Source organism: Chelonus insularis, unplaced genomic scaffold, assembly GCF_013357705.1.
Source record: "Chelonus insularis isolate UGA/USDA-ARS -01 unplaced genomic scaffold, ASM1335770v1 contig_399_pilon, whole genome shotgun sequence".
Lineage (NCBI taxonomy): Eukaryota > Metazoa > Arthropoda > Insecta > Hymenoptera > Braconidae > Chelonus > Chelonus insularis.
This window is the reverse complement of record NW_023276554.1, coordinates 1,384,394-1,396,802: the sequence shown is the minus strand read 5'-3', so window position 1 is coordinate 1,396,802 and position 12,409 is coordinate 1,384,394. Positions and strand designations below refer to the sequence as shown.

Here is a 12,409-nt window from a genome sequence, read left to right as displayed (position 1 = left end):
AAGTAGAACTACTTCAGTTGAAAAATAAATTTAATTAGATTATCGTTTTACAGATGCAAGGAAAACAATCGTTCATTGTTACTATTCTTCTTCATCTCTTGCTTCTTTCAATTATTTTACTTCATTATTATCTATTCATTTTTATTTTATCATCATTTCACAGTTTATTTATAAATAATAGATATTGTTTATCCAACGTGGGCGTTTAATTTTTAAATATAAATTAAAAATAAATAGGTTTTAAGGTAAAATCCTTGGATGTGATACTTTTCTAACAATACTGGATATTGAATACTTAAACTAGAATGAATCCTATCGCATGAAGCTTAAGTACTCTTCTACAAGTTGTAAAGATAATTAACGCGCAAAGTCGACGGAAGAGGAGTGGCGTCCTTGCAACTACATGAGCGAGAATCTCGAATCAAGCAGGTCAAGACCTTGGAAAAGAGGAAAAGTGATTTCCTAGTCTTTTGCTTTATACAAATTGAAGCTAATCTTCATAATTCCTTTATATCTAACTCGATTATTGGACATAATAAAAAAGTATGTTGCAAGAGAGATTCAATTACATTTTTCTCATTTGAACTTGCACATTTTTTCCAACATCCAATAAGTTACTGTAGCTTAACTTCAGCATAAGCTAGTTGCTTATACTTGGAGAGAAAAATTTTGTTCAAGTATCATAACATTTAAAATGTCCGGAGGGAGTTAGTGAAACAAAAAGGCTCTCATAAGAGTCTCTAGGTATGAGTTTCTCGCAGGTAGTACCAATCTATATCCAGGATTCTCTCTAGGCTCTCACGTCCTTCTCTCAAATTTGCTCATCCCCTGTTTCCTTCTACTCCAGGGGTGACCTAGTTACCTTGCTTTCTATACATATTCACCTGTCGCCCCTCCCTAGACAACCCGACACAAACCGGGAGAGAGCCATGCCTGTATCACAAGTCCAGAAGCTGGGAAAAGGTCAGGCGCAAGCGGGGAAATTTCGCCTCGGCTAAAAGTAGGTCATCCCCTGTTGGCCCCAATCAAAAGAGAGAGAATCCACCCTACCGTCTGCCAGTAGCACTTCTCTTCCTGTGTGTTCTCTCCTGTTGCCTTCACAAGGCTTTCGAGTCGAGAGACATCTTTCCAGTTGTCTTTAATAATAGTAGTGTTACTTCTTTTATTCTTCAAGCATCTTAGTTTTCATAGTTATTGAAGCAATTGAAAATTGTGCTCGTTCAATTAATTCTTAACCGAGGTTAGTATTTTTTTTTCTCATTTAAACAAAAGTTTATTGTTTTTTTTTTGTGACGCAATCAGTTATTTATTGTGAAAAGACTCTTTTCTCGGCTAAATATTGACTAAAAGATCTATTTATAAATATCTTTATTAATGAGTGATTAATTTTGTTCATAAAAGAATATTAAATTACTATTTGTCTTTATAGACGTCAGAATTTTAAGCAGCAATGAAAAGCTATTTAATAGAAGTTTTTTAAAAGAGAACTAATAAGTTGAATTTTTTTTTTAAATTATATATTAAATAGTCAATTAGTTGTTAAATAATATATTATTATAAAGTATTAAATAAAATTTATTCTAAAAAAAGAAATAATTTTCCACTTTATTAAACATCATTCTTATTGATTATATAAATTATTTTCCAACTTATATTTGAAGTATTTTACTGAATTCAATGTCAAATAAATTTATTTTTCAATCATTTAATTTTATTATCACCCCTATATTATGATTGATATCGATTAACATTCATTGTCACAAAATAATTATATTGATGATAATAATGATGTGAAACGGGAAACTCCTATCTTAAAATTTCTATCGACAAGTTCCATTATTGCAATATTGTATCAGCTTTGAGCCATTAATTTATTCTACTATGAGATAAATAAGTTATGTGGTTTTATATAACGTTACTATTATTAATAGATGTTAAAATTATGGTACGGCTTATGCTACTTTAAATACCTATAATGCGAATAACGTAAACGAATTTTTCAACGATGATTAATCAATCCATTGTACTCATGCATTACAAATAATGCAAATAACATTGAATATGGAAACCAGTGACGTTCATTAAATTGTATTTTATGAATGTAGATTATTTAATATTCTCAATAAAATTTTAATAAACATGTTTATCAACATTAATTTTATTTTAAATTGAGAAAAACATTTTGAAGAATTTTTTTAAGTGAATATTTAGGTAAATATTGAAGTAAATAACAAAGAAGAATGAGAATAAACACCGCACTTTTTACACTATTTGATATTTTTTTTATTGTTGTGAATATTTAATCTGTCAATTCAAGTTTATTTCTCAAGTAATAAAGTACATTTTATGAAAGTGAAATATTAAATAGAAGTTTTTAAAAATTTAAAACAAAGAAGTAGCAAAGATATTAAGTTTTATTTATATGACCTTGCGGTTTTGTTAAAAAAAAAAAATTACATTTCTCAGTGATATACTTTTACACTTTTATAAATTGAAGAGTAAAAAAGTACTTCGTGTCATAAAAACCGTCTGAGTATTCATAGTCTTTATGTTTCTTGTTTAAAAAAACTCAAACAAATTCACTTATTAATACTTTTAAATAATTGAGAATTTAAAATTAAATACAAAAAATTTCTTTCATAACTTTTTGTATTTAATTCAAGTTTATTTCACTTTAAAACAATGTTCAATAATAGTCAAATAAAAGGTATATCCAAGGACGATTGAGTGTAATTTGTATAAATTCAATTATTAATCTAAAATGAGTTGGAGTAATGAAATATTACCTGATCATTTTAAACTTCAGGAGTGTCAGTTATAAACACTATCGTTATTCTTCATCAATTATTACCTATTCAAATGATAGGTTAGTATTTATAATTTTTCTCGTAACTAAGTATAACCATGACATTGAGTTTCGTAGTGAATTTGTGATTACATACTGACGTAGTTGTCACGGACTTCTGTAACCGAGAAGACAATTAATGTCGTTGCATATTCGAGCGCTCGTTTTGTGCATTATACCACGTGTTGCGTCGTAGATAAACTTGGGTAGTCGTCGCGTGACTTAGAACCTCTCGTGTTTCGTAATTGCCTCGTCTGACCAGGACCGTACGTGTTCTACTGGGTCGAATGAAATTTATTTCTTTGCCATTTCATGCAGAATTCATTTGATACAATAATGCTTTTAAAATACATGAAGCATCAGCTGATTGTAAAATACATGACTCAAGATTATAAATAATTATTTGCAACAAAGGACAATGTAATTAATTAAGGGCGTGTACATGAGTTTCAAGAGTATTTTCTAGCTATTCATAATGTAAAATGTCTTATCCATGTGTATATAATCCTAGTGTTGAAAAAGTTACGTAATTAGTCAACCACACATTGGCCAGGAGCGGCCATGACGACTTTATTTCTTGCGTACCAGTGCAGGGAGACCATCGCACTGATTAGAAAGAGTAGGGATACGGAAATTGAGAGGCAACGGAAAATATATACGTTGCAAAAAATTGATAGAATAATCACGTCAACGTTTATTCTTTATTCCAATCGGTAATTTTGTGATGCTGGAGAATTTTTTTTTTCTTGTCATAAATAATTGACTGATTGACGTTTTTCAGATTTTCATCAACTTTATTATTATCCGTGTTGGTATTGATAGAAAATATTTTATAATTTAAAGATTTTTAAAGGTAGAACTGGTGTACTTTGATAGTTATATCTGTATTGATGATAAAACCTAGCCAAGTTTAAATTGGAACAGGGCAGATTTGACACCTGGCAAGCCGATCTGGCTTGAATGCCGATTTATTTCCTCCCACAAGTTATTCTCCATCTCTCTTGCATCTTTCTCAATTTTTCAATTCTATTATTGATTTCGATCTTCATGCTTGATCATAATTAGATCAATGCTTTTTCGTAACTAACAGATAATTAACTAAAACTTCCACGAATTAATTTCTCTATATATTATATTATTACTACATTATTACTGATGAATTAATTATTTAAAATTTTTTTTCATATTATTCTGACTCATTTTTTGTTCTGAAACATTTCATTTTATTTTTAATTGCATACAATGCTATTGATTGAGATAGTGTACTATTTTCATTCTGAGAAAAAGATTAAATTTCATATTAATTATTTTTAATTAGATTTTTTCGTAACCATTGACGAAAGAAATATATTGCTAAACATGTAATTTTTTTTTTTTAAAATAAAATTTTCTAGACCTTTATAAAAAGAACTTTGGCCATCTAATGTTTATTTTAACACCAAGGTTTTAAATTGAATAATCAAAAGTATATTGAGTTAAAGTTAAGTGTCTATTTCTGGAGTAATAATTGGTATTTATTTTTCAATATGATCTTTTGATAATTCTAGAGTGAGGAAAATAGATAATTGTAAATGAAAATTCAATAGGAAATAAAAATGAAGTACTTATTTGAGTACTTGATAGTTAAAAGATGCAGTGTGAGTCATCAAACTAGTTTGAAACTGGACATATAACGTCAGTAGTTATAACGACGTTCCGGGTCGGCCGTGCACGAAAAACAAGGACACATTCTCGCACTCGGAACACACGCTGGCTGGCTAGTACTCTAGCAAAGTAAAACAGTTACGCAACCCCGAGCCATCCCGATTTATTTTTGTCATAAAAAAATCAGTGCAGCGGCCGAGAAACGCGCGTGCCTCGTGTTGTTCTCGTATTCTGGCGACCCCTTTTTTCTTTTATTTACCCTGCATTAAATGTCGCAATGTAGAAATAAATAAATTATTAATTATTCATATTTGAAAAAGGCTTATTAATTAATTCAATAAGTTCTACGAATAAATTTAAATGATTTCATCGTTTTAAATATTCGATAGATACCTTTCTAAGTAATATATTGTGTCATCGTTCGACATTCCTCGACCCAGAGAGTCTGGGTGAAGGTGCAAGGACACGGGAAACGTCAGTACTCAAATACTTTTCCCACCTCATCAATGATAATGTACTTATGAAAAATAAAATACTCGAGTTTCTAGTATATTTTATTTATTTTCTCGCTTGTGTTTCATTGTTGACAATGGATTCATAATTATTATTCATACTGACAGTAGTGAATCAACATAATAACATTATGAATTATATATTTGTAACTAAAAACAGTTACTACTGAAATATAAAACAATGTTTGAAATAATAACAAAGCTCGAAAGATTGAATAATCTGTCGTTCCTTTTATTTTTATTCTCAATTACACAACGAGGAAATTGTAAAAAATGTTTCACGGATAATGAAGTAATGAATTTATAAATGATTTCGTTAGATGCTAGTATTATTTGTTGAGTAATTTTTTATATTATTTCAATGAAATACTTTTTAGCGTAGGCGATAAGGTAGAAAATAGAAAAGGTATGATAGGAAAATTGAAGGTGAAAGAGTTTCATAAATAGTAGACTGTTGACAGTTTGTCTAATGTATTTCAGTAGTTTATGAATTAATTAAATGTTATAATGGTTGGATATTTAAATTAGAATTTGGATTGTTTTATTTGATATTAATTGATAAAGTTGACCTTTGTATTATGAAAATTTAATAGAATGATACTGGGTTAGGGGTTCAAATATGCCTCGTATAATTAGTTATTGGTTATGGGCCAAAGTTTGGATAAAAATATACTTTGATGTTTATCATAAATTACTTATAGAATAAAAATTTATTAACAATTTTCTTTTAAATTTAATCCTAAACAAACTGTTTAATTAAATCAATAAAATTCAAAAAAACTAAATAAATATTTTTTTATTGCAATTATTTATTTAAAAAATATTATTAAAATAAGAGCAACGGTATTTTATTAATATTAAACGAGTTGTTTTTAACTATATATATTCAAAAAAATCTCCTAGCATCAATTAAGTTAATTAAAAAAACCCATTATATTTGAAATGAATTTCAAATTCCAATGAATAACGTAATCAAATTCACATGAATAAAATATTTTTAAAAAATAGTTTATCAGTAAAAAGTAATTTGTCAAAAGTTGATAAACTCAAGATTAAAAAGCTGATAAAAATTGACAAAACAACCTCGTTGTCATTGGCTTTGAGTTGCATTAATTAAAACTACGTACCATGTTAACAACAATTTATATATCAATACTCGCCAAGAAATGTAAAGATTAAAAAATGCATCCCTGAATTCTGTAAATAACACAATTTCTAAAAGCCTCTCATATGAAACAGTGTATGACATTAAAACCGATCTTCCCAAGTGAATTTTTCGTAGTGACAGCATTGAATATTAGCACAGTAGAGTTCTTCTGGGTCATATCTCTCACTCTAGTTCCTCTGGCATAGTATCACAGTAGTAGATATGAGTAAATCAGTCTAGCTATGTCCTCGACACGTGAGATCGTTTTGATCATGTAATTTCTGAAGCTCCCTTATGTGTATATATAGAAATGAAAATGTCCTACGCCCGTCAGTCGATGGTTTCTCGCGCTCGCGATGCTCTAGTGAACACGATCGTCATTCGATGTTGGTTCACATAGTTAAAGCCCCGTTTGCCTTTGGCTTCTTACTCGTATACCTTAACTCTCATCATCACTCGCGCTTAAACTTGGCAGAAGTCTCTGTATGCCAACTAGATTGTGTAATAACGTTCGGCCTCGCACGCGCTACAGCGCGCGGTGCGTTTCTACGATCGCCTCTCCATTCGGCCCGCGCACAACGTCGTCCCCGGGATCAGTAGCTCTGATCGCTCTCGCTCTTGCTCGTCTAGTATTCGCCTAGTCGTCGTACAGACACGCGCTTGTGCTCTTCGGTGTCACCTTTTTTCTTTAATACACTTAATTACCTTTAATTATTCGTCTTAATGCATTTGCAATTACAAGAAAAAAAAAAAAAAACCTACATATTTCGGCAACTATTTTTTCAACGGCGTTTGCAAAAAATTCATACAAGTCGTTACGTTCAAAGATAAAGCTCGGAAATTTTGGTGTTATATTCGTGGCTTTATTTATTTGTTTAGTGGAGATATTAATGACGAGCGCGCATAGTAGTGAAGTGGTAATAAATAGTCGCGATTAAAAAGAAAATTATCGTGAATGAAGAAAATTAAACGGAAAAATGATCGGCCATTTTATTTTAGTTTCTATCGTCAAGTTCGTTCTTGCCTGACGATCGTCTACACACGCCGTAAGAGGAGGAGAGTGCATAAAAGAGAGAGAGAGAGAGGGAGAGCAATTCTAGAAAAATAGATTCAGGGAGGGAGAGCAATGAGGACAGGGAGGGATAAAAGAGGGAGAAAGAGAAGTTGCAACTAACTATTATTAGTGCAGCGAGGATACAGTGTCTCGTTCTCTATCCGAGCTCACACGACACTCAAGTCAACCAATAGTGTTAGACAAATCATTGGCAATTAAATTTTCTTTCAAGATGACATTTAAAAAAATTATCCTTGGACAAAAAATCACTATTCATTATAAAACATTTAAATGATCATTTTTTTTTCGGCTTTTTTGTTTTTAATAATAAGATCATTATTATTGTTATTAATGCCATTAATATGTAGAGATAAATTTTTTTCAAATGGCAAGTAAATATTCAAAATTACAAACACTTATAGTCAGCAGTTCAATCAGCTGACATTCTCTCCCTCTCTCTCGCTCTCTCTTTTCCCTTGAACGTGCGTGAGTCGCCTCAATGGAACAGCTGATCGTGTTTCTTTGACTTTGCCGCATTCTTCCCCAAGTTTCAGTGCTCTGATAACGTTTGTTTACTCAAAAAATATACATTAAATAAATCGTATTGTTGTTATTCGACAAACAAAAAATAAATCATTCGAAACGATTAATATTAAACAGTTGACGGAATTGTTTCTTTCGTATAACAAAATTAGGTCAATAAATTTCAAAATATAAAAAAAAAAAACACGTATTAAATGTAATTGAGTACGAGGTTAGACCGTGGGAGTGGTCGAACAACCGGAAGTCGAGTCATTCTCTTATTCGCGAGTGAGAACGTGACATGAGAAGGAAAATGACTAAAGTATGAGCGAGAGAGAGAGAGAGAGCGAATTGCGGCAGTTGGGGCTCGTGCCAGATGCGCGTTTACACGGGCCCTGAATACTGTAAATGCACTATCTGGTACGACATCTCTTCTGTCACTGTCATCATCGGTAAATCACAACTACCTGGCTCCACTTGAATTTCGCCACTTTCTCATTTTTTTCTTCTGAATTTTCCATCGTTATTTCTCTCCTTATTTATATTGAATTACGTGAAATGCTTAATTCTTGCAATATCCTGACCAGGATAAGTCACGTCCTTGCCACACCCTTTATATACATCAGCCTGTTATGTTTACTGTAATTCATTATTATATTGAGGTCATCATTCTTTCCATCTTGTTAATGTGTTTCTACACTATGAGAAGAAAGTTATTTTTGGATGAAAAAAATTCCTCAGTGAACAGTATTTTATTAATAAATTTCCACTAAAAATATACTTGTTCATAATTTTTGGATGTTTTTTTTTTGTCTTCTCGTTGGTAATTGAGACTGAAAATGTAGTCTTTAAAAATAATTAATTGGATAAGTTATTTTTAAAGATGATTTGTCAATCAAATAGTTGTAATTGCTTCACATAAAAATCTAAATAAATTGAATATTATTTTCAACTGAAATAATTCAATTATTCTAGACTTTTATTCTAATTTATTATCAATTGTATAAATCAAATCAACCGCAAAATAGTTGATCATTGTATAATTAATTATAAGATAGTTTAGTCTGATTGATTGAAGAAATTTTTTTATAAGGATAAAATAAAATTTATATTTAAATGAATTGATGTTAGTGTTATTTTTAAGTATCATTAGTTGATAACTGTTATGATAATTAAGTTTAAAAATGTAATACAAAATGAGCAACGAAGAAAGAAAAATCATTGGATCCTGAAAAAAAAAAACAAGAAATCGTTCCAAGGACGCTGTAAAAATTGACAATTATCCAAAGGATGCCGCCAGCAACTCAATCACTAAAACACGACTTTGTAATCATAATAAAGCTCATTCGACTGATTTTTATCATTTCATTTCACCTACTTTTTATACTTTAATTATACGCATCTTCGCAATGACCTTTATATTAATTAAAATAATTATTATCAATAAACTTCATCATGATTAATTATCTAAACAAAAAAAAAATATTATGTTCTGTGAATTTCCTATATTACCCTTGTGTTTAATTGAAATCTAAAAATTGAATAATCAATTTTTGTTTAATAATATAAAGATCATTGCTTTGTTTTTACTATATCGTCTTCATCTAATTTGATTAATGAGTACTGAAGTAATAAATAAATGAAGTCAAGGTTAATTATATTCTGTAGTTGCCATTTCTCACTCTTAATAATACATAGTTTGATTAATTACTTTTTATAAAAAGAAAAAAATCGATAAATAATTTTTAAAAAAAGTTAATAAATTAATATTAATAGACTCGATGTCTATGACACAGAAAGTTAATTATTAAAAAATTCTAATACTAAGTGGAGCTAATTAGGAACTAAGTAAAGGTTTGATGGAACCAATCTAGCTAAAATCGATGGTGATAGATCTGAAGGGTAATGGTGACATTAGCTACATTATTAGATAGCTTATGTATGCCTATAATGATTAGAGGCCAAAATAAAGTCATTTGAGCTTGCCAATTACACAGCAAGAGTCGAGATTCATGTTTGGCAGGTGAACGGAATGTTAACTTCTAGAAATACGCTTGAGAGGTTGCTATAAAGTTGCACTTTGATGCCAACCTTCAGTTAAATCTTTTCTACACGGGTACAAATTCAAGTTCTAAGTTTCACAAGGCTTGTTAGTTAAGTAGTAAAATGATTGTTGATGATGAGGTTGGAGTAGTTGAAGCAGTTGAAGAGGACGAAGGAAGATGTCGCTGAAGAAGCCTTCAAGTGACCTTGCTGAAGAAAATCTTTTTTAGAAGCGACTGGCGTGTTGGCAGTGTGGTTAGCTGGTTGTGTTATTCCCATCAAACACGACCGCTATCGACACTGCATTTACGACGGTCGCAACAATCCATCAGGATAACATCTCGTGTTTTTCTCGTCAAGATAACATTGAGGTTCTAAATGTATTTTTTTCTCTAATTGCTAAAAGCTTGCATAAAGATAATACAGAAGTTGTTAGTCAACTTTGCTAGCATTTTGTAGCTGTTTATTGTCTGTTTAAAGGACATGCATTCAAACTGAAACATGCAATATTAATCTAAATGTCATTCTTGTGTTATCGTTATCAGTAGGGAATCAAACTATCATCATCCTTCTTATCCATTTCATTATCGATATTGACTTGGGCAAAAAGTTTCTGTTCATGTGAATTAATTGGAGCAGTCATTGAAACGAGTAATCAATAGATACATTATGAATTGATGAAAAAATAACGTGAGAAAATTTCAAATGAGTTGAACAAGTTTGTAAGAATAATGATGACTTATATAGGTCCTTTCATTTCAATTTAAATTTATTGAGGTCTAAAGTAAAGAATATTCGTCACTAGATAAATAAGACTAGACGGGTTTCATTTTCAGTTTACTCGAGAAAAACAAAATTTATTTGATATGGAAATATTTGAGCGATTAATTTTAAAATGATAGAAGTTATCTTCTTAACTCAAAGAAGTACTTATCTATTCCATTAAGCTGATTATTATAAAAGTGTGTTTATTTAACGAATTTCCCATTTTCTATTCTCTTTAAAATAATGCTCTTATCCTGCTACTGAATATACATGGACAGAATTTTTTATAAGTTAAATTTAATTAAGAAAATTGAATGAATTGTTATATTTAATTTCTTTACTTTTCTTTTTTTTACAGATCTGCTTATGTATCCTTTGGTGGACTTTTGATGAGACTACAAGGTGATGCCAACAATCTTCATGGTTTCGAGATCGACCAAAACATGTACCTGCTCATGAAGAGACTTGCATTTTAATTTTTATCTGAAGTATTTCAATGAGGTGGAAAAAACCAGAGGCAACGTCTCATCTTTGTCATAAAGATTAGGATAAAATATGCGAAAGAGATGTAGGAAAAAATGTATGATAAATAAAAAAAAAAAGAGAACAAAGACATCGTTGTGATACTACTTTATAAATCGATATATCACGTCATATTGCGTGCAGCGTTGAAGCGTAAAATTTTCCATGTTTGTATTTAACGATACTTAAATTCTTCATATTAAGTAGAATTTAGTAACCGCTGTACGTAAATTAACAATGTCTATTATTATTGTAAGCATTTGACGAATCAACTGCCAAATGTATTAACCAATCAAATGACTGAATTATGTATAAAGTATATTTCATAATAATTTTGCAATATAAATTATTAAAAATAAAATAAATTTTTTATTGAAATGCAGTTGTATGCAATTTTTGGATGTATACCAATATCTTAAATAAATGACTGCGTCGTCGAATCTAAATGCGATGTAAGAACCTGAAAATAGGTGCCAGGCACACACGTTGCATTTCTTTACCTCAACTGTAGCAGCAGATTGCATTAAAAATGTTACTGTTGACTAAAATATGTAATTTTAAGTGTTTACTTGTCATGTTCATTATAAACATTTCTAAAATTTGTTTCTTTTATGTTACGTTTATTTTATAACACTCGGTAAATTTCAAGAAACTGAAAATTCAATTAATGACGTGCAATGTGGTGGAATTTAGCACTTGAGTGAACGCCCAAGCATCATACAGAAGAGCAGGACGTTAGAGATTGATTGGAATAAAGTAGTTATAGAAAGAGAGGATAGATGATTGTTAGCAGTGGGAGATCGAGCTAATTTATGTAATTAAACTAGCGACATTCGTGACCTTGTACGGCTGATCGCGAAGCCCTCGCACAATAGGACACGTGGGTTGGCGCACACTCTTTGCCAGAGGCGCAAAAAAGAGTGATACCAAGATGGCGACGAGGTTGCGCAATCGCAAAAGATGGCGAACACTTAATAAGTGGCTGATCCTAAATAGATTGCCCCAATGACATATAATTCGCTCTTATCTATTCGTTAACTATTACGTAACACTTTTCTGTAAATTATCGATATGATGAAGTTTTGAAAAAAAAAGAAACTTTCATTACTACTGTTTTTATATTTGCTAATTTTCAAGGACATCTTTTTGCACAGTATCGATTTTTCATAATTCATATCTAAAAACAGGAAGAAAAAATGATGCATAATTAAAAACTGACTTTTTAATGAGATACGATAATAGTTTTCTCTTTATGTTGTTTAATGAGTTACTGGTAATTTTTTCAATTGTTTATTCAGTTTTTAATGAACAAGAATTGAGCAGAGAGGCAGGGAAGTAGTGACATCTAGCAAAGC

General features: G+C 30.5%; 1 protein-coding gene across 2 annotated transcripts in view; it reads left to right on the top strand.

Annotated features, from left to right (window-relative positions):
• Nucleotides 1-11,436, top strand: part of Rpb8 (DNA-directed RNA polymerases I, II, and III subunit Rpb8) — a 30,570-nt gene extending 19,134 nt beyond the window's left edge. For both annotated transcript variants that reach the window (XM_035085513.1, XM_035085514.1), the window contains one exon: nucleotides 10,891-11,436. In XM_035085513.1, the coding sequence (XP_034941404.1) occupies nucleotides 10,891-11,008 (118 nt within the window). In that variant the 3' untranslated portion in view covers nucleotides 11,009-11,436. The remainder of the gene's footprint in view (nucleotides 1-10,890) is intronic.
• The last annotated feature ends 973 nt before the right edge of the window (nucleotides 11,437-12,409 follow it).